The following is a 22,287-nucleotide window of genomic DNA, read 5'->3' on the forward strand; positions in this document are numbered from 1 at the left end:
AAAAATAGAGGAGAGTGAAGTGAGCCAAGATAAACAATGGCTTTGACACCAATCAGTTCCATTGAGACAAAGTTATGTCCAAATATATATCAAGTGATTCGGAATTTTACAGATAAAGATCATAAGAACTCAAGATGAATCTTAAGAACTTTCTCATAGCAACAGAATGTCTCATTATGTCCTCGGGCCGAGAATTTACATATAGGCTAAATTGATGGCTGCAGATGGTGCTCAACATATAGAAGTGCTGAGTTTACAAAGTGAAAAAAACTCAAAATCTATTACAAAGGAAAGCATATTCCCTGCTGAGAATTTGCATCTCACTGTGTGAGCAGCTTAGAATCACATGCCACTATCTTCACTCGGCTCACATTCTCTTGACGATCGTCACTCTTGAACATTGCGTCCTGTAATATGAAGGTCCAGACGTTGTCACAGAACCTGTAAGTGTGCAGGTGCCCCTGTACGAGAAATGATAAATAAGAAACGAGATTAAGTATCTGATTGTTCATCTGCCAAAGTTTTCTCTTATTTTGAGATCCAGATATGAGAAAAATTATCTTCGGAACAAAGAATAATTCTTGGTTTTGCACCACATTTTCTTTTGAGTCTGCTGAAAACAGACTTAACTATATGGATATGAAAACAGTGTTTTTAAACAAGCCAAATTAATCGCACTGAATCAGAAGATAAATAATGTCAATCATCAGAAACGCTAGCAAAAATGTAGGCAAGGCTATCCAGATTAGTGAAGAACACCAAAAACAATAGATCAGTCAGCTTCCAGAAGAACATAGAATATCCAGACTATTAAACTACAACAGTCGAGAGTATTCATGAAATTGCAAGTATTTCTTGAGGTAAAACAGATATAAGCTCCTAATTATGAGCCAGATAACTGAATCCATACAGCTTAATCTAAAGTTAACACTTAACTCTAGCAAATCACATATGGGAAGCTTCAACCTATTATTCATATATGACATCCAATGAAACTATAAACTTGAATTGAATTCATGACAGTGTTAGTATTTCCTGAGCTAGCAAATATGTAAGCAACTTATCAGGCAGATAACTGAATCTACACAGCAGCTTAATATCAAGTTGAAATTTTTAACACTAAGAAATTGTTTGAGGCTCAGCTACAACCTATTACTCATATGACTCCGAAGATAACCGAACTAGAGCAAGATAGCTTAGAAACTATTAATCGTCTTCCACCCAATTCAGGAACATAAACAGGATATTTTCTTCTACCCAATTCAGTTGACTATTATTCACAATTTCACGAAAAGTTAATCAAAAATGATTAAAAGTGCAACAGAGCCAAGAAAATCACCTTGATAGACACCTTGGTCTTCACTTGGCTCTCCAGAGCTTCAGTCATGGACTACAATCATACATATATCAAAAAGGGAAAGAAAAAAAAAACCACAGAAACGAATCAAGACGCCAAGATCAGTCAAATAAAAGTTAAACTGAAACCTTGTCAAATTGAACAAGGACTTGGATAGCTAGCTCAGGGCTCAGCGTACCGCTCTGAACCATCTCGTCCAAAGTCTCCGTCAGACACATCCCGATCGTCGATCTCCTGTACAGCTCAAACGTCGCCATTCTCTACTTCCCAACGATCTGCCGATTCAAATTCGAGCAACAAATCGTCGAAATCAAATTCGCAACTAATAACAAATCGGGAATCTGAAGGTTTCGACGCCAAAAAAGATGCTAGATGAATCTAAGACCTCAATAGGAGATGAATACGGGATGAAGAACCAGTTTACCGATCGCCGGCGACGTTAGAAGAGAAATGGACGGTGGATGCAGGAGCTTCCGTTGGTCGATTGCGAAGGATTTGTCTCTTGGGCGGAGAAAAAATTAGGGGCTTTTATACCCTAGATTTTGCAGGCAACTGTATATATAGGCAGCGATAGATCGGGGCGGTGGAAGATTACGATTTTACCCTTGCGTTTGTAATAAAGTCATATCTGAGATTAGAAAGAAGGCCCAAGACAAAGGCCCATTTAATGCTTATTTGACTATTAGTAACCCGCAAATACAAATTGCATATATAATAATGTGACAAAGTCTTGATAACAAAAAGTAACTTAGTGAGAGTTTGAATCTAAAGGAGGTCCTTCAAGGCGGATATAGTCGTACATGAGACCATTAAAGGCTCCAGTGGTGGTCATGGTTTGTGTCAAGAACAAAGTGTTTTCTCCTTCTACAAGCTTCTCACTTGGTACATCCACATTATAAAGCCTATAGATTCCATGTATTCCATGTCTTGCAATCGCGTTATCGTGCCCGATTACACCCGTTGTGAACATAGGAGTACTCTTTTCAGTGTCATCATCATTCATCCTCACCTGTAATTCTGCTACATTTGCTGTTGCTAGTGCGATCCGGATTTTGTATGTGCTGTTTTTCTGCACATTCTCTAGCTTGAACTTGATTTGCCATGTCGTTTTTTGATATGTGTCATCTTCCAGTTTCCTATAATCAATTATATGTGAAGTTTCTTTGATTTACTCTTGTTAGATTATGTGAAATATATGTTACCTGGTAACGTGTGCAAAGAACCAATCTTTTTTATAATCACTGACGCCAATGGTGAACACCAAATCTTCCTTAGGATATAGTTCTGTGTATCTTTCCCATAGCCCGTATTGCCTAAACCTGCTTAAGTACAACCATACTTTAGGTCTCTAGTATTTTAAACAACTATAGCCTTATGTTTTATAACCGACTCAAACCACCAATGTTGTTATACTTTGATCATGGATTACCTATCAGGATGACCAATGTATAGTTTGTTGATGTATTTGGGATTTGGGTCTGGAACAAAGAACTCAGCTGCAGACCGGTCAGGTATCCCTATTTCCCACACTGTTGGCCCATCTCGGGGCGGTTCATACACGATATTGCCAACGTCAATGTCGCAGCCTGGTTTTTGGGTGCAGAGTGTAGCAAATGTTAAGTTAACTTGCACTTCTTGACACAGAGGAATATATAATCTTGATGATTACAAAGTAAGTTAAAGGAAATTTAACCTGCAGTAATGTTAATCAATTGTTCGTATTGATAGTCCCCAATCCATCCTGTCACATAAGCATTGAGATTATATTCGCCTTCTCGGATATCATTTATGGCGAAATAACCATCAGCATCTGCTTCTGTCCAGAATTGATAGCCCTATGTATATAAGTTAAATTCATGCAAGCATAAGTTCATTGCTTACATATATATTATTATATGGTCTAAGAATATTATTTGCAGGGCTGACCTTAGATTCTAATTGCCAGGATCCAACCTCTCCTGGTGGAGCCAAACCTACGAAAGCACCATTTGCCGGTAAAAGTTCATCACTAAGGAATTAAAAAAACAAAGGAAACAACAGTGAGTGGTTGATAATAAAAAGAAGAAAAGCAGAGCAAATGGTTGGAATGTGAGGCTTACTTGTCGCATATTAGTAATCTACCGCTGATGCAACCGCGCTTATTAGACACTGCAAAGTCTTCTGAAGCAGGGAAATCGTAAGGCCAGCTTTGGACTTCAGTTAACATCTAATTATACACCACTTCCTACAATGTTAGATAAGTTTTTATAATATGTACAAAAGGTTAAAGGTTGGTGATAAACCTGGTTTTTCGCGTCTTGCCATAGCAAAAGAGGATCAGAGGTCTTGTCAGGCAAGCAATTGAGGTAAGTAAAAACAGGACCAAACACTTTCTTCCATGGCTCCCCTGCTTTCACCTTCATCACCATGTCCTCACCCGCGTAGTGAGCACTCAAAAACATCTGTGTTTACACTATCACTAAGTAAGAACCCATCATCATAGATAACAGAACATGTTTCAAGGAGGAAGAAAGAAAAGGAACATACGGCGAGACTGATGGGACCAACATGAGAGGTAAGGTTCTGTTTCGACAAGCCACCTGATCTGAACTCATTGCTAGGAATGATTTGCCAGCAACCCAAACCCAAGTTCTGTGAGATCCATCCATGCACTTTGAGGTCTTTGTTCTCGCATGAATACTCATACTTGTCATCAACCTCTCCTTTAAACTCTTCTTCAACAGGATGAACAAGAAGAACAGCTTCAGGATAAGCCAAGGGTCTTCCTCTTTTACCCAATCTATCTTCTGGAAGTGGCATTTTCCTCTGTCTGTTATCAGCAATAGCCATATATTGAAACCTGCAATTTGTCTTTCCACATAAGTATACTAATATCAGTTTTAAGGGAAATATTGATTATGAACTTTATTTACTTGTCTTTACGAAGCTTGTAGACAATCCTTGTCTGAGGCAAGTTAAAAGCAGGCCATTCCGCTAGATGCTCGAATATCGCATATGAGTAGAATCCACTTACATTTTTACGCATTATGAACCTGAATTATACAGTATCCAAATCAAACTCTCTGCCACTCTCACACATAATTACACAAATGCATGTTACATTGAAATGAGATACCTCTTGTCAACATTAATGGGAGCAATACTGTCTTGGAGAGAAGAATCCCATTTCCTGGAGAAGGAAATCTCTACCAGTTCTTCATTTTCCACTACTACTTCAAAACTTGTGCCTTTGATCCTGCCTCAACAAAATTTATAAACATTATATAAAGCTTTAATATCTTATATGCTCGATGGAACGATGAATACTTACCGCTCCGATTTCCCTGTGGTTCCAGGCGCCCCTTCATCGCTCCAAACAAGGTCCCAATACCTGAGTTTGGTCACAACATTTCATATGTTGTAATAAGTTGTGTAAGCAATTAATAGACTGATCCATGTATATATAACATATCTAAAAACATTCAACATTACGCACGCACCCTCGATTGAAATCTTCATTGTGAGTTTCTAGTAGATTGTCAACCCCCTGGTAAGAGATTTCGGTGACAAAACCATCTGGTTTTGATATGGTCACTTTCACTATACCATTTCCCATCACCACCTGCATTTGCCATATTCATATATTGACAATAACATATAGATGAAGCTATGTATAAGAGACAGGGATATTACATGGCTTTCTTGGACATCCAACTGAACAGAATCTTGGTTTGACATCACTTTCTCTCGATATTTTTCTTTCTTATGTGTGTTTTCAGAGATATGATGTTGAAGCTTTTGTAGAAAAACAATCTGTGGATAGGTTTGATTCATCTTCAATTTGTCGAGAACTTTTGATTCTTCTTCAAGATTGGACAAGTGGTATCTTTAAGCTTTGAGCTTCTTTTTAATTTACTTTTTGGGTAATTAAGTACTGTATATCCAACATATTATTCCATTTGTTGGTGAATTCTCACGCAAACAGTTACTTTTGTGTACCCGTAAATATTTTCCCGGCAAAGTTTATTGAAAAAAAAACAGGACATATAACAGTGGTCACAAACCGAATTTTTTTTGTTGTCGTCAACTTAGCTATTCATTAGATTGAAACTTAAGGTACAACATTCCATGATATTACAAAGTTTATATTCCTAATTCGTGCATCCTTAGCTAACTTATCAGCAACACAGTTCAGTTCAACACAGGTCACAAACCGAATTTAAACCCCTATATTACATATTGTTGACAAAAGTAAAAAGAAAATAAATATCAATTAAAATTGCGTTCATGTGAATCCAATATTTGATGCTACCTGTCACTGAAAACACACACTGTAGTATTAAAAAGAATATCCTCATTTACGACTAACTACCATCTCACTTGTTTAATATATAAAGGAAAATTAGAAATAAAGGAGCTCTACAAAAAAAGTTTGACCATATACACTTTTTTTTTTAGAATGTCACTTTGGACTAAAATACCCCTACTCTCTATTTTAAGCATTTTTTGAATGATTTTACCAAAAAAAACATGTAGATATACAAGATTATATGTGATTTGAAAAAAAAAATTGATGATTTAGTTGAAAAAAAAGTTGATTTTTTGATGGATAAAGTTTCCTCTAAAATTATTAGAATACGTTTTCTAGCGTTCTACGAATATCAGAATTTATATTCTAAACTTTTGTACATGTTCTACAAAAATCAGAGTTTGTATTCTAAATTTTTGTACATGTTCTACGACTTCAGAAGACCGGAATACAATTTCCAAAAATCCTTAGAACATGTATTCTACGCTTTTCTTCATGTTCTAATTTTAGTCAGAAAATTCATTCTACGATTTATAACATGTTCTAAAAACGTTAGAAAACGTATAATTATTTTAGAATCCGTTTTCTAATATAATATAGATTTCAATTTCTGAAAAGTTTTAGAATTCCTAAATATAGAAAGTGAATCTTTCAAAAAGGAAACTGAATATTTATTAAATATTACGTTTTTATTGTTTAGATTACGATCTGAGGATGGTTAGAATACGTATTCTAATATTCTCAGATGAAAAAAAAAATTGAAAACGAAAATCTAGAGGGTGAAATCGTTTTTTAGCCCTAATCGTCAAAGTCTTCTTCTTTCACCTCTTCCTTTTAAGTCCACGTTGAAAGGTTAGACTAATTTGGTAGATTTGTCGTTGTTTTTCCCCGTTCTGTGCCACGTTTTGTCATTTGGTATATACTCATATGCTGATGATGTGTATACAACTGCCACTTGGAGATCATTATATGAGGAAACTATTAATCCAATAGGTGTTCCTGAAGATGAATGGCGCGTCCCAGAGGTTGTTGAATCTGCAAAAGTTTTACCACCTGAAACAAGAAGACAACCTGGTAGACGAAGAAAACGAAGATATAAATCAGCTGAAGACAAGATAAAAGCATCACAAGAGTCACAATTATCAAAAAAGCATAAGTGCGGTCGTTGTGGTAAAGAAGGCCATAATCGAGTAACATGTGATGTAGCAATATAAGGTTTGCGATCGTGATCTGACTACTAGTTTAAAACTTAAGTATAGATTCCCTACTTTTATATTTTGTTTTGATAATTGTTTTCTTTATCTTTTTCAGGATTATGTTGCAACTGCTCTCATTGAACGTTTCTAGTTACCACTATATGGATTTTGAACTTCTTTCTCATTTCATGATTATTTTCGCATTTTTTATTTCAGATTTGAATTTCCTAGTACTCTATATTTGAATTTTTGTTCTCATAATTGGAATCCCTACTACTCTTATGTTCGTGGTTTTTCTTTGAGTTTCGGATTGACTTATCACTAAATTAAGTGTATATACAGCATAAGTTCCAAGACCAATTTAACATAATTTAAAAAGAAACGTAAGAACCATAATCTCAACCTACCAAGTAGGAATTTTCATTTAGTTTATTGTTTATCGATGAGGGAAGTTGATATGTTGTGTTTTTATCGGTTTTGAGTCTTTGTTTTCTTTCCTACATCATATGTTTTATAGAGTCAAAGTGTGTTTTTAGAGTATTTTAGTCTTTTATCGAGTCTTTACAGGTTTTAGATTGCTTTGGAGGAAAACGAGCTGTTTTGGGTTATAAACACACTTTTGGAGATGCAGTTTCGTTTAGAAGTGTCATACGTTTGGTCTCAGATGGAATACTTCACACCGTTAGATCTTTCTGAATTTTTGACACAAGCTAGATGAAGATGTTAGCTTGATTTTCCAAGTGGTTTGAAGGAAATCTAACTGTGCATTCAAGAGTTATACCCAAATTAGTGAAAGACAGATCAATCTGGCGAAAGAATGAGGGTATCTGAATTATGTAAATAAAATAGAAAATAATTTTTTAAAAATTGTTTTAATTATATTTTCGAAAATATGAAGGTAAATTTGGGTTTTGATTTTTAAAAAACCTATTTCACCAAACTTTTTATATAAAAGTATATATGGACATTTATCCATTAAAACATCTTTTATTTCTAATTTTCCCAATATATAATCCATGTATGTATTAAAAAAAAAAAGTAATTGTATCCATATTTATGAAAGTACTTAAAGAGAGTATACATTGGTTAAAGTAGATAGTTAGATACATTGACTTCATTTGTAGTCAGAATCTAGTGAATTACGTTAGTAATGGAATGTATTAATTTACAAGCAACTCCTAAAGCTTGGCGTTACGTCATTCATTCCTTATATTGTTTTCTGATGCAGCATGAAATGGATGAGTGGGAGAGAATGAGTGACAACAAGTCAAAAGACAAAAGGTACACCTTTCGTCCACTTTGCTCTTTCTACCATAAACACACACTTGGCTCTCTTTTACAACCTGTTTCTTCTGTCTTCTTATAGTTCTTGCAAAGACAAAACCTATTCTTTCACCTTGCAACAAAATCACTGCTGCATTCACCATTTACATTAGTTTGAATAATGGGATGATGTACTCAACCCCAAAAAAAGCTCACACAAGTACATTTGGAAGCATCGCCTAAGTTGCATTGGCAGATCAACTGGTCTTGAAATCTAGCAATACAACAAGCTGAAAAAACTTCTAACCTTTTTAGGAATTACCATTACGTTGGTTCTTCACAAAATCACCATTTTTCTTTACCTCCATGAGAGTCACCTCGCACATCTAGACCATCGATGAGAAGGGAATATAACCAAACACCTCCCCACTCCCCATTTTTATTTATTAGGAAACCTAGTGTAAGATACAAATTCTTGGCTACCATGACCAAGGTGTAAATGATTTTATATGATTTCGAGAATCGGCTTGGACTAGTTATAATACAAATAAAAAAGTTATCTGTGCAACATCTGGAAAAGTCATGAATGAACTTAATCGACTTACTTCTATACCTAACTTCTGAAGGATCAGATTTCATGGGGTAACTAAAACAGTAAAACCAAGACGCGAGCACAGCTTTAATAGCTGTGAGCTACATACAGGTAGACCTTCCTTATTGGATGGGGGTTAGTGGGGAACAGATCTCTAATTTTGAAAAGTTTTTGGCAGCTTGGGAACCCTACGCAGCAAGAGAATAAATATCTAGAGGTACACAAGAAACTAACCCTGCTGCAGAATGAGAACACAAAATTACGCCATGCTAGCATCTAACATATAGGATAGTTTGTAAAAGGGTAGTGTGGTAAGTTGAACTAGCTATTTTCCTTAATTGAGCATAATACTTCTTACAAACTTAGAGATTGGTGGGTATTGGTGCAAACAAAAACTCCCTTCTCACAAATGGTCTAGACATGAGAGACAACTCAAGTACACCTGTCAGTCTTCAAACGGTGATACTCAGCTGGACTGTCAGAACCTTATCTCTGTCAACTGTAGCAGTTTTCCACTGCATTAACAAAGGCAGATGAATTTTCAGATTCATATTCATATTAAAAACAACGAACAGCCTACAACTACAAAGATATGCAGATATAAACCTGAAATTTATGCATTGCTAGTTTATGCAACAGCAAAGTACTCTTTTTGATTTGAGACAAAATTGACTTGCATTCAATCAATAAAAAAATTCTTAATTTCCCCAAAGTAAAACAAGTTTTCTTCACTTTCTCTTCTTTGAAAACATTGTGCAGATGCATTTTTGTACATTTAGAGACTGTGAACACAAATGAAACTATCATATAACTGCTCTCTAAAAGGGGCATATTCTCCTATCATATAGTTTTTTGAAAAGTCTTGTTTGACAAAGAATCAAAGTTGAATGACAAGGAACTAAAGATCACGCTTAAATTCTCAGAAGTTTCTAAATAGATCATCTCCATATCGAGAGCCAATAGTGAATGTTTAACAAAACAGGTCATGTTAAACAAAAAAAGACCATACTCAGACAAACTTCAAAACTCTTTAGTGTTAATTTGCCGAAGAAAAAGAAAGAACAAACATGATTTGCTACATTCCATATAAATTGGGTATAGACGTTCCAGGAGTTCCTTTTTACCTTAGAGTAGGTTCCAGTAACAATTTAATGATGCTTTCAAACTTTTTTAGAAGTATAACTAAAGAAGGTGCAAGAAAATGGTATTATTTGGTTTTATCTTATGCTCATAACTATTACAACATTCTTAAGTAAAAGGAATATAGACTAACTAAGTAACAATCAACAAATGACAATCACAATCCCTCTAGAATAAAAAGGATCATAAGATAATGTATATGTATACAATATACATTATTATGTGATTTTCATCTTAAGAAAAGAAAAAAAACTATACCCAAAAACAACACAAAAAGAAGTGTGATCCAAACAATTAAAAAGCAAATGCATCAAACACAAATAAAGAAGATGAGAAACCAAACCTGAAAACATGAGAGAGAGATCCACTTAAAGATTGAGAAAGCAGCTCTCACCAATCTGCACATGCAAAACCAAATGTTGATACATTACTATTCCATACATAGATTAGTAAAATTGGATCCTCAAACCGCAAGAGAAATCTAAAGGATATCACAAAAACAAAAAAAAAAAAAAATGTAATATCTGTAAAATCAAATCAAATTGCAGGTTAAGAGAAGAGATACACGGAATCAGACTAACCGAGGAGCTAATAGAAACGCGTCAGCTCAAGAATTTCGAAAATGGCGTCACGAGATCCCACTGAAATTCGAGAGAAAACAGTCGGAAAAAGCCGGCATGTGAGGCCGATTAAGAAGAAGATGTACGCTAGGGCAAGGGAGAGTGAAAGCGAAATGGAGGAGAGAGCAAGTGAGGAGGATTAAGTGAGGATGCGAGAGGGTTTTATATAAGTAATGTAAGCGAAGAATGAGACTAATTTATAACTTAAGTATCGATTAGTGCGTTAATCAGATTTCATTAGATTATATAATTTGAATTGGGGACATGTGCGTGCGGGCTTCCATTTCTCGCATAGAGCCGCTGTTGAAGCCGCTCATGCGAAAATACTAGTTTTAAACAAAATTAACTCTTCCTACCAACATTAGTTCTTTCTGTTTTTTTTTGCCGGTAATTAACTCTTGTTCTCTATGCAATGAATTGAGTTTGTTATTTTTGTTGAATACTAAGTTTAGTTGTCATAAAGTGAAAATACTCTTTTTTTAAATACGTAATATATTTTTTTTTTTTTGTCGTCTAGATTTATTATTAATTGCAAATTATGAGAACTGTTACATAGACGATTCTACAACTGATAATTCCTTCCGACCCTTACTAGATTCACGACAGACTACACTTCATTCTTCGTAATCTTGATAAATACCTTCAATGATCCACGACCTGGCGACACTTCCTTCTCTGCGTAGAATTCTGGCGAACGGCTATAATTGTACATTGCTGGAGATCTGTTGCACACTTGCCTCCATTAATCTGCAAATTTATTAATAAATCGCAATACCTAGGACTCGAACCCCAGACCTTTTGGTGTAGAAGCATTAATCAACTCTTGGTCAACCAATGTGCCAAGAGGGCTTCCACCGTAATATTCTTTTATACTCGAATGAATATATCAAAATTAATCTTTTTTTATCTCGTGAAAGATATTGATTCCATCTTTCTAAAATTTCCACTTCGTAAAAAAAACCCAAAAATAAAAAAATATATATTTATTTAAAAATGATTTATAGATATTTTCTATAGAATTTATTATGGGTTGAATTTGTTCATTATAAAAAATTCAGATTAAGGTTGATTTGTCAATAAATATTATACATGTGATTCTACCACTAAAAACAAATGAAAATGGATCATTTTGATAAAACTAATCAGCAGAGTTACATGTATTAAGTATTGCCACTTTGCAAAATTAACTTTTGAGAAATCCACTATGGAAGAGCAAAGAAGAGGAAGAAGAAGGGTATGTCGGTCAAGCTGAAGAAAGGCAAGCCGCCGTTAGCTGAACAGTGGATTTCTAGTAGTATAATTTTCTCTTCATTTTTTTATGTGAACCTAAATCTTAGACAAAGAAAAATGTTTAAAAGAAAACAGAAAAGAAAAGAGAAGAAGAGAAGAGTCGCGAAGGATGAAGAAAAAGAGGAATAGACACATGTCCAGCTTCCCAAATGGACCAATCAAAGTTAAGCTTTTAATTACTTGTCTCCTTGAATGAATACAAATGTGTCACGTTTCTTTTCTAGCTCCTTCTGGATCTGTCAGCCTCGGCATTTTACATTTTTTATACTTTATTGATACCTATTAATTACTTATTCCATAAATCTATATACAGATTTCGCTGGTTATTATTCTTTGAAGGAAGGACCACACGGATCATCGCTCTCATAGGTCACATTTTGGCTTGTCCAGTTTTTTGTTTTCTTTCTTTTGATTAAATAAGAATTTTCTTCGAGATTTTTAAGAATTATTTAAACTTTAAGAGGTTCTAGAACGATAGATTTTAATAATATTATTGCTTTATATATATTTAAATAGTGTAGTTGAGTTGAACTAATTGACGTAAAAATGTTTAACGGAAATGTTAACAATGATCAGTACGTAGTAAAACTAAACACGTTGCACATACGTTTAGACGTGAATCTGAAAACTCAATTCAAGAGGTTATATATGTTAAATATGTCTCATGTAAGGTTAATAATCCAAAATTCTCAGTTTAATTATATAAATAGTCGTTGGAGATGTTTTCTGCATTGAAAGTCCTTACACTTACATCTTGGTCGTGTTTAAAATTCATATAGGAAATTATTCATTAAATGATCGAAACGTTGATGTGCACAAAATAAAGGTTAAAGGCTGATATTTGGTTAGAAGAAAAAGAAGTGGCTACTGTTTCAAAATCTACATATACATTTTTACAGGGGATTTTTGCAAAAAGTCTTTTGGATCCGGGTTTTATCCGGGATTAACTATATTCGGATCTAGGATAAGGATTTTTAGGAATGTTGTCTTAAAACCACATTAATTCTTAATTAACACCTAAATTGGAAATATATATAATATATCTAAACTAACCATATTTGTTAATTACCTTAACTACTTCTAACAATAATTATTTAACTATTTATTTCTATATAGAAAGAATATGTGATTAAAATAAATATTTTGTAAAATATTGATTTGGGAAAAAATTGTTCTTACGAAAATAATTTGTTTTGTTATAAAAATTAATATTTGTTATTTGTAATTAAATTACATAAATAATAATAATAATTTGTCTACACCATCAAATGAAAATAGTTAGTTATTTAATTTTTTTTATTTAATATTACGTACTTTAAAAAAATAAATTCAACAATATAATGTCAATGGGTTTAATTCTTAAGATTTGAAAATATTAAAAAAGATACTAACCAAAAATTATCTATCCTAATTTGTTTCTAACAATTTGGACACAAATATTTCAAATCTTTCGAAAATTTAATGTGATCACATTTGTTACTAAAATCTCGATTATATTCCTAAAATCTCGAGAAGATCTTCCTTTAAATCCGCAAATTATAATTTTTGAATTAAATAAACTAACAATACGAATATTCCTAATATATTCGAGTACTAATAATCCTTATTATAGTATATTCCTTATCTAAATACTAAATCTTTTATTTTTAATTCTAATCAAAATTTATGAAATCGGAAATCAATCATGATTTCTTAAACATCCTTAAATTTCGAAATAATCAACAATTCGAATATGCTGAAAAATCATAACGAAATATCTTTACTTACTTAAATGTTTTAGTAATCGTTATAGCAAAAAAATCAATTCCAGCGCTACTGGTTCTTTAAACTTTTTTATTTACATAGATATTTTGTATTCCATAATTAACTCATTAAAATCTTTGGTTTAAATAACTACAATGTGAAAATTAGTATATGTAATAAATATAACATATAATATTTACGAGATTTTCATATACTTGATCCCCAATCCAAATTGGCGAATATATTATTTCTCATAAAATATCTTTAAAAGATTTTTTTGTTTCGTTTAGATATTATTCAACAAACTTCCTAAAACAAATGGAAATATCTTTAATTAGCTTTCCTCATTCATAAATCCCACCATGCATATAGACGTTATTCAGTTGATAATACAAAATCGAATATATTAGGAATCAAATATAAAATTTTCGAATATTTGCAAAATTGTTTTAATTTGTAGGTCAAACCTAAACTTCTCGAGTACTTTTCATTCATCTATATAAAGAAGATCTTTTCAACCATTGATCCACAATACTAAACGTTTTCGTAATAGAGATTTATATGGCTTCTTTTAAACAATGTTCTTAGTACATTTTATATTTCACGTTTGTTTTTTTTTTTTAAATTAACTGTCACCTACTTTTCTTATGTTGCAGCTTTCGATTTTAAGATCTTGGAAACTATGGACATCATCATCTCCGTCTCCAAAGAAACTATCAAATAAGGTATGCATTAAAAGGTTAGTTAGTCCTTCTTCTTATCTTCAGATACAAATTTTTTAATGTCCAGTATTTTTTTACATTTTCAGAATTTCATGTTTCCTCATAATGATTGTAAATGATTTTCTTTTATAGGCTAACATAACAAGTCCATTCTATTAATTCATTTTCTTTAACGAAAAAAGGAAACGAATTTGTTAATAAAATAAAGTTCTTATTCTTAATTTTCATTATTCTAATGTTATGTATTTTAATTGTTTTTATGATATATACTTTTACAAAAACCTGTGGATCCGTGTTTTGGTTGGTAAGTGTAATTTTTCTAATCTTTTAAAACCTTTTATAACAATTACATGTTTTATATGGTTAAAAATCACATCATATATATTTTATTTTCTTATCCAATGTATTTCATGTTTAATGTTTTCTAATACTTTTTTTATGTATATTTTGGTTTTGACTAATTTTATATATAAGTTCTTAATTTAATCTATTAAAGTTTCCAAAGAAAACATTTTAAATATAAGTTCTTAATTTAATCTATTAAACTTTATTAAAAGTAAAATATTATATTTATTTAAACTTTTTAAAAAGTTTAATTTTATAAAACGTTGTAAATATTTATAATATTAGGAATTTTATAAAGTTTCAAATATTAAATAGTTGAATTTAATAATAATTTATAAGAAATTTAAACATTATAAATATTTACAAAAGATACGGGACGATATATTACGGGTGAAATCCTAGATATAACAATCAAAATACTATTATGAATTTTGGGTCGATATTAAATGAAGTTTCAAATATTAGAAATCTTTGAATTTTATTGGAAAATGACAAAATGATGTAGATTGGACGGGACAGAGTTATATGGTCGCGGACGAGTTTGTGGTCGATATTAATACAGTATGATATACTACGGGTAAAATCCTATAATTAACAATCAAAATATAACTATACAATCTTAAACACTAAACAAAACTAAACAAATAATATTAACAAAACAAATAAAACTTCAAATTTTAAATCTTTTGTTATAAATATCGTCATACAGTGTACCATACATTTAAATCAAATAAAACAATAGCATATATCTATAGATCATCTTTAAAAAAAAAAATTTATTATTATTTAATAAAATTATAGACCCGCGGTGTACCGCGGGTTAATATCTAGTGACAATATATAGTTTGATCATCATCTAGTTTGATGTATTTAATTTAGATCATGTAAGGAATCTCTTCGTGTCTCTTCGTGAACATAAGCTAAGACCATTCGGCCAAATTAAATGAATAACAAGAAATTCATTCTAAATATGTAACTCGACTTTACAAATTTGTTTCCAGTTTGCATGCTTCTAATGATAGTTCTATTAAACCAAATCCATTGCATGTGGCAACACAATAAGCAACTTGCCATATTAATTTGTAAAGAAACCTAATTAGTAATTGATGAAATAGAGCATTGTTAATAATTAATAATTTTCAAAAGCAATATGGAAACTTTAGTTAAAAGAACAGATTCATAGAAAGATGTGTTGTAACTTGCACTAGTTTAAGCAATGAAAATTTCAAACTTTTACTGATATCGAATTTCTTCGTCGTCACTAAAAAAAATGTATAATTATATTTAGGTATATAATACTTAGCATGAAGTACCAAGTTGCAGCTACTTGGTTATATGTTTATGGTATTATGGACCAACTTGTACTCGTCTTTTTGCCATAAACAACTTTAGATTTGTGAAGTTGGAAGCGCCACGACCACTGTAGGTTTTCAAGCCGTAAAATAATATATAAAAATTTGGGAATAACGATGATGGATGGTGATCACGATGATTGTATTATGATGGTCATATTAGTTTTAATCAGTGGCGGAGGCAGCCATTATCTTGGTAGGGGTCAATTTTTATAGTAAAACTAAAAATCTGTTTTGTGTTATGAATCTCGTGTATTCTTATTGATTAATGAATGAGATTACAACTTATATATATACACAATAAGGGAGACAAATCTCAATTGGACTAGGAAACCCTAAAGCCCAAAGCCCACTAAGACTAACATAAACCGTCATTGGACGAGTCTTCTAGAAGGTAGACATGGGCCTTCTAGAACATGGACATGAGCCACGGTTATGGAGTCCATCCGTTATGTGGTTTTCAACACTCCCCCTTGGATGACATAACCGTGTAGATGCCAAAGAATCTTTGTAATGCGCTTGGGGATGCTGCCTCATTAAAACCTTACCAGGAAAACCCATTGGGACAAAACCACGGTGAAGGAAAAAGAGTACAGCACGCATTACTCCCCCTGTTTTGGTCATCCCTGCAAGTCCTTAAGTCTCCGTATTCCAATTTCATGTGTGAGCTTCCTTAATGGTGTTGTCGGTAGTGCTTTAGTGAAGAGATCGGCTGAGTTGTTGCTTGAACGAACTTGCACCACTTGAACTTCACCATCCTTTTGTAGGTCATGCGTAAAGAAGAACTTAGGTAGAATGTGCTTTGTCCGATCTCCCTTGATGTAGCCGTCCTTGAGCTGAGCGATACATGGCTACGTTGTCTTCACATATGATGGTCTTTGATGTTGTAGTAGCTGCGCCTTGAAGAAGGCTGCCTACGTACCCTTGGAAGGGATCAAGCCACACGTAGTTCCTATTTATTGACCATGCCATAATCTGATCTTACCTGCATCAACAAAACAAACTAAACCAAGGCAAACTAGACCTTTTTTTTTTGGTTAGATCAGTATAGAATAAACCCAAATAAACAAAGTAGGAAGAATAAACTTTAAAATTTAACCAAACCTTCCTTCAAACCTTTCCAGTGCCTTTGGGTTGATCATGAACTAAATTTAGACAAAGGAGGTTCACGGCAAAACATATATCTGGTCTAGTGTGGCTAGTCAAGTACATTAACGTTCCTATGGCACTGAGGTATGACAGTTCAGGACCGAGAACTTCTTCCTCGTCCTTCTTTGGACCGAATGGATCACTATCCAATCCAAGGCTTCTCACCACCATTGGGCCTGGTCAATGGGCGGGCCTGGTCCTTATTAAATATCCTTGAGTACTTTTTAGTATATGCCTTTTGATGCACAAGGATTCCATTATTCATGTACTCAGGTTGTAATCTCAAACAGAACTTAATTATTGCCTAGGTCTTTCTTTTAGATATACTCAACTGTTTGGTCGATTACCCAGAGGTTTAAATTATTCATATACACTGCTATGATTACAAATCCTTTGTTTGCAAACCTCTTTATGAAAATACATGGACTAATGGGATCATTTATAACATTCCATACGCCCATTTGGTCTAAGTCCATGAAAGAATTTGTCCAGCCTTATGCAGTGATATTCTCGAGAATCTTTCTTATCTTTGAGCTCAATACCCTCTGGTAATCTCATATATATTATCCAGTGGACTTATATAAATATGCAGGCATTACATCCATTAGCCGCAAATCAAATCTTTTCCTTTATATAGCCAGACTTAGCATCCACCACAGGGGAGTATGTTTCTTCATAATCTATCCCCGGTCTTTGTGAGAATCCTTGTGCTATAAGCCGTGCCTTATATCTCACGATTTCATTATTCTCATTTCTTTTCTTCACAAAGACCCATTTGTGTCCTACTGGTTTTTACATCGAATGGTGTCCTTAAGGTCGGACCAAACTCATTCCTTTTCTTAATGATTCTTAGCTCCACGTTGTATGGTCTTGTACCATTTAATCAATCAAGTCTTTGAGTGCACTCTAGTATAGACGTGGGCTCCTGATCCTCATTTATATTCATAAATTCAAGTGCTACCTTGCATGCAAAATCATCTTATGTCGACATTTCTTATATGTTCCATTATGTTCCAGACATGATATAATCGATTTGAGATTTATTATGGTCAGGACCTTTAATACTTTGCAGCTTGGCGTCCCAAGCTACATTATATGGTACCTGTATCTTAGAGCCGGCCGGCCTTATCTCCATGTCTGGGATGGTTTCCTTAGTAACCTCGGATTCCTATTGCACCTTTCTTTGATTTTCGAGGATTTTTATCTTTGGAACCTATTGGTCTACCACGTTTCTTTCGTGTGTTAGACTCGGTAGCAATTTCATTGATTCCCTTTTGGATATCAATACGTACTGGTGCATTACAAGCTGGTATGTACGTTTTTGTAACTTTCTTTGGGTCAGCAAAGGAATCTGGCAATTGATTAGCTAGCTTTTCAAATGTATAATCTTATGGACCTCTGATTCTCATGCCAGAGTCTGAGGATCTTGCCAATTTAAGGATGTTTGATTCCATTATATTTCTTTTATTGCTTTACCCAGCTTGTTCGTCTCTCCACCTATAGTAGGAAATTCGGATTCATTCAAATGACAATCTGCGTATCTAGCCTTAAATAGATCACCCGTAGTTGGCTCTAGATACTTAATAATGGTGGGAGAATCAAATCCAACATATATTCCCATCCTCCTTTGAGGTCCCATCTTTGTTCTATGTGGTGGAGCAATCGGTACATATACGGCACACCCGAAAGTCTTTAGATGGGATATGTCTGGCTCATGACCCATGAGTAATTGGGATGGTGAATATTTATGTTCACTAGATGGCCTTATGCGTATAAGCTCTGATGCATGTAAAACAGTGTGTCCCCAAGCGGCTACTGGAAGCTTCGACCTCATGAGTAATGGTCGAACGATCAACTGAATTCGTTTAATGAAGGATTCCGCTAATCCATTCTGTGTATGTACATATGCTACGGGATGTTCCACACTTACCCCCATGGACATACAGTAGTCATTAAACGCTTGGGACGTGAATTCACCGGCATTGTCTAGACGTATAGTCTTAAGCGGAAAATCTGGAAAGTGGGCTCGCAGTCTTATTATCTGGGCCAATAACCTAGCAAACACTTGGTTTCTAGTAGATAGGAGACAAACATGCGACCATCTTGTCGATGCATCAATGAGGACCATACATATATCTCCTTGTATCCTTTCCAGAAATTTTAAGGTCTCTTTATTTACCTTAGCCGGTGATGGCCTTATAATGAGTTTCCCTTGTGAACATGCTTCACACGTGAGATTCTTAGAGATAACTCTTTTCTCTTTTAGGGTGTGCCCCTTTGAATTTATCATAAGCTTACGCATCATACTATGACCCGGATGGCCAAGCCGGTCATGCCATAAAGTAAATTTCTCGATGAACTCTTTGTTCATTGCCATATTAGCTTCGATCATATCGATTTTAACATAGTAGAGACCAGTGGATAATGCGGGTATAGTCTCTAGGACTTTCTTATGTCCTTGGGTGATCTCTTTGTTCCCTTCACCCTTTGTTTCAATATGGAAACTATTCAATCTTATATCTTTGAAACTTAATAAGCTCCTCTTCGAGCTGGGTGAATATAGGGCATCGCTTAGTTCAAGATGCGTGCCATTTGGTAATAGAATATGGGCTTGGCCGTAGCCCTCAATAAGATTTGCTATACCCGCTATAGTCCTAATATTGGCATTTTTTCATTATGAGATTTAGGAAAATATCTCTTATCTTTTGTGTGGCTCCACTATCCACCACAAATATGTTCTTGTCCTCGGCCATTTCTTATATGGACAAGAATCATGTTTTAAACATAAAATAATATAAAATAAATTCAAGGAAATAACAATCAATGAAAACATAAAATGCAAAGAAAACATAGAGGTTTTGATGTCGAACTCAGATTTATCAACTTGATTCTTTTAGGCAATCAGAAGTCTCATACTCTATTAGATCATCTTGATCATGTTCACCATCTTTATATACCAAATGGGCTTTAGGATTCTTCCCTTTTACACTCTCTTGATAGAGGTCACAACGATGTTTGGAAGTCCTACATATCTTAGCCCAATGGTTTCCCATTCCATATCTATGGCATACTCATTTGGTCGAGTGTTGTGGTTTGGAAATACCACATCGTCCTCGCCCTCGACCACGGCCGGAATTGGGTCTACATCCACGGTTAAAGTGGTTCCCACGGCCGGATGAGTTATAGTGGCCACAACCACGTCCTTTCAATACCACATCTATGGCATACTCATTTGGTCGAGTGTTGTGGTTTGGAAATACCACATCATCCTCGCCCTCGACCACGGCCGGAATTGGGTCTACATCCACGGTTATAGTGGTTCCCACGGCCGGATGAGTTATAGTGGCCACAACCACGTCCTTTCCATCCACCACGGTCACGACCGTGTGGTCTATCACTTTAGACATGGTTATATTCTTTGGATTCTTTCTTATCCTCTGCGGCCTTATTGGCATTAGGTAATGGGGTTAATCTATGAGGTCGTAACTCACTGTTTTTATCTGTAAGTCATTATTTTGCTCATCTAGCAATAGACTCATCCATGGACTTATAGTCCTGATTATGAGACTCTCAATAAGACGGTGGCTAATATTGCCTTGTATCTATCTTTCTCTCTTTGCATTATTGCCTTATTAGATACATTCACCAAGTCCTTTTGACTTTTAGGATAATCTTAGTATCCATTGCCCATTTTAAATAATTATCTCCTAAGAGATTTAGGGCAGTAAAATACAAGTTGTAATTCAACATCTACAAGGAAAAGTCTTGAGTCAAAATCATGTAATCGTTAGTGTCATGCGGTATTTGAGACCGAACCATGAATCGATTTACTTAGGGATTTGACTTTCCTCTTTTGCTTAGGATTAGATTTCCTCTTTTGCTTAGGATTAGATTTCCTCTTTTAATTAGGATTAACTTTTTCTTTTCCTTTTAGGATTTACTTTCCTCTTTACTCTAGGATTAATTTTTCTATTTCACTTATGATTTTAGATTTTAAGATTTTCTATTTTATTTAGGATTTGAAAAATTTCTATTTCTTAAGGTTTTCCTATCTTGAATAGGATTTATGAAATTCCTAATTTAATTAAGATTTATAGATTTTCTATTTTGAATAGAATTAAGGATTTTCCTATTTACAATAGGATTTAAGATTTTCCTATTTTAATTAGAATTTTAGGGTTTTAAGATTTCCTATTAGGATTTTAGGGTTTTAAGATTTCCTATTAGGATTTTAGGGTTTTAAGATTTCCTATTTTAATTAGGATTTTAGGGTTTTAAGATTTCCTATTTTGATTAGGATTTTAGGGTTTAGGGATTCATGCGGTTTTAGGAATTTGGATTTCTAACAATTTGAGCATGAAGCAATCATAGAAACAAACAAACTAAACAACCTAACAACCTTAACCAATCGATTTATACTTTAGGGTTTAAGTTTCGGATTTGATCCGATTTAGGGTTTTAGGTTTTAGACTTATAAAGTTTCGGCCATTAGCTTAGGTATTTTCGATTTGCGATTTTTAGGTTTAGGCAATAAAACTTCTCTAGCAACTTAGGCGAGTTTAGCTTAAGCAATAATCAACTTTTCTAGCAACCTAAACGAGTCAAACAATCGGATCTCACAAGCAATAGCAATCGCTTAGACAATCAAGGTTCGTTTTAGGTCTTAGCCGTTTGTTAGATCCAAATTCGAGTTGGGTTCTTTAGCTTTAGGGTTTGTTGTTTTACCTTTCACCTTTGGGGTTGTATGGACTAGAAACGGGAGCTAAAGACCTCGGTTATCAACTTGTCACGAGCGTATGGTCCTTGGAAGGAATCGCCGAGCAAAGGAGAAAGCAAACGGACGGACGAGCTAGGGTTTTCAAAACAAATCGGCGCACACTGTATCTGTGCGTGAGGGCGCGTCGGTGGTCAGATCGACAAGCCGTTTGCACTGATGGATTCGTCTCGGCGAGGGCTTCGATTTGATATCTTGCTCGTTTTCTGGGTCCTCACGATTTGAGAGAACGACCTCTTTGAAGTTCCGAGACAGATTTCTTTGCGTTTTAGGGGTTTGATGGAGATAGAGAGATCGTGAGATTAGGGTTTATGTGTCAGATCCTTTAGCTAAGGGATTTAGAGGCTATCGTGCTGATAACGTGTTATGAATCTCGTGTATTCTTATTGATTAATGAATGAGATTACAACTTATATATATACACAATAAGGGAGACAAATCCCAATTGGACTAGGA

The 22,287-nt window shown here is 34.1% G+C and overlaps 4 protein-coding genes and 1 long non-coding RNA gene across 6 annotated transcripts; 3 read left to right on the forward strand and 2 right to left on the reverse strand.

Annotated features, from left to right (window-relative positions):
- Nucleotides 1-41: 41 nt before the first annotated feature.
- Nucleotides 42-1,889, reverse strand: LOC9305790 (transcription initiation factor IIA subunit 2). 2 transcript variants are annotated; one of them, XM_021018172.1, is made up of 4 exons: nt 1,782-1,889; nt 1,486-1,632; nt 1,340-1,390; nt 42-461 (listed from the first exon to the last, which is right to left on the reverse strand). In XM_021018172.1, exons 2-4 carry the CDS (start codon nt 1,612-1,614, stop codon nt 321-323), a joined length of 321 nt encoding a protein of 106 aa, XP_020873831.1. In that variant the 5' UTR covers nt 1,615-1,632; nt 1,782-1,889; the 3' UTR covers nt 42-320. The 2 variants fall into 2 exon arrangements, with proteins under 2 accessions (XP_020873831.1, XP_002869719.1); XM_002869673.2 differs by having other exon boundaries at nt 1,743-1,889.
- A 97-nt stretch (nt 1,890-1,986) lies between these two features.
- Nucleotides 1,987-5,720, reverse strand: LOC9305791 (rhamnogalacturonate lyase). Its single transcript, XM_002869674.2, has 13 exons — nt 5,030-5,720; nt 4,837-4,958; nt 4,668-4,727; nt 4,473-4,592; nt 4,270-4,389; nt 3,884-4,196; nt 3,640-3,798; nt 3,457-3,563; nt 3,284-3,365; nt 3,051-3,192; nt 2,787-2,943; nt 2,560-2,676; nt 1,987-2,493 (listed from the first exon to the last, which is right to left on the reverse strand). The coding sequence occupies exons 1-13, from the start codon at nt 5,168-5,170 to the stop codon at nt 2,106-2,108; spliced, it is 2,028 nt and encodes a 675-aa protein (XP_002869720.2). The 5' UTR covers nt 5,171-5,720; the 3' UTR covers nt 1,987-2,105.
- A 565-nt stretch (nt 5,721-6,285) lies between these two features.
- On the forward strand, nt 6,286-7,051 carry LOC110226437. Its single transcript, XR_002330469.1, has 2 exons — nt 6,286-6,860; nt 6,957-7,051. It is a non-coding gene; the product is annotated as an uncharacterized LOC110226437 (long non-coding RNA).
- Nucleotides 7,052-8,690: 1,639 nt separating this feature from the next.
- Nucleotides 8,691-9,363, forward strand: LOC110226428. The gene is made up of 3 exons (XM_021018203.1): nt 8,691-8,746; nt 8,865-8,913; nt 9,063-9,363. The coding sequence occupies exons 1-3, from the start codon at nt 8,691-8,693 to the stop codon at nt 9,231-9,233; spliced, it is 276 nt and encodes a 91-aa protein (XP_020873862.1). The 3' UTR covers nt 9,234-9,363.
- A 400-nt stretch (nt 9,364-9,763) lies between these two features.
- On the forward strand, nt 9,764-10,941 carry LOC110226164. Its single transcript, XM_021016853.1, is given in 4 exon segments — nt 9,764-9,826; nt 10,195-10,350; nt 10,353-10,462; nt 10,464-10,941. Coding segments are annotated over 4 exon segments (465 nt in total). The 3' UTR covers nt 10,600-10,941.
- The last annotated feature ends 11,346 nt before the right edge of the window (nt 10,942-22,287 follow it).

Source organism: Arabidopsis lyrata (genome assembly GCF_000004255.2).
Source record: "Arabidopsis lyrata subsp. lyrata unplaced genomic scaffold ARALYscaffold_7, whole genome shotgun sequence".
Lineage (NCBI taxonomy): Eukaryota > Viridiplantae > Streptophyta > Magnoliopsida > Brassicales > Brassicaceae > Arabidopsis > Arabidopsis lyrata.

Bases quoted from the DNA above. Each gene is read 5' to 3' on its own strand.
- LOC110226428 (XM_021018203.1), top strand. From the start codon at position 8,691: ATGAACTTAATCGACTTACTTCTATACCTAACTTCTGAAGGATCAGAT. The intron at 8,747-8,864 runs GTAACTAAAACA...AATTTTGAAAAG, and splicing joins GAAGGATCAGATTTCATGGG to TTTTTGGCAGCTTGGGAACC. The intron at 8,914-9,062 runs GTACACAAGAAA...TTACAAACTTAG, and splicing joins AAGAGAATAAATATCTAGAG to AGATTGGTGGGTATTGGTGC.
- LOC9305790 (XM_021018172.1), bottom strand. From the start codon at position 1,614: ATGGCGACGTTTGAGCTGTACAGGAGATCGACGATCGGGATGTGTCTG. The intron at 1,391-1,485 runs GTTTCAGTTTAA...GTATGATTGTAG, and splicing joins TCCTTGTTCAATTTGACAAG to TCCATGACTGAAGCTCTGGA. The intron at 462-1,339 runs GTGATTTTCTTG...TTTCTCGTACAG, and splicing joins AGACCAAGGTGTCTATCAAG to GGGCACCTGCACACTTACAG.
- LOC9305791 (XM_002869674.2), bottom strand. From the start codon at position 5,170: ATGAATCAAACCTATCCACAGATTGTTTTTCTACAAAAGCTTCAACAT. The intron at 4,728-4,836 runs GTGCGTGCGTAA...GACCAAACTCAG, and splicing joins AATGAAGATTTCAATCGAGG to GTATTGGGACCTTGTTTGGA. The intron at 3,564-3,639 runs GTTTATCACCAA...GTGTATAATTAG, and splicing joins GGCAAGACGCGAAAAACCAG to ATGTTAACTGAAGTCCAAAG.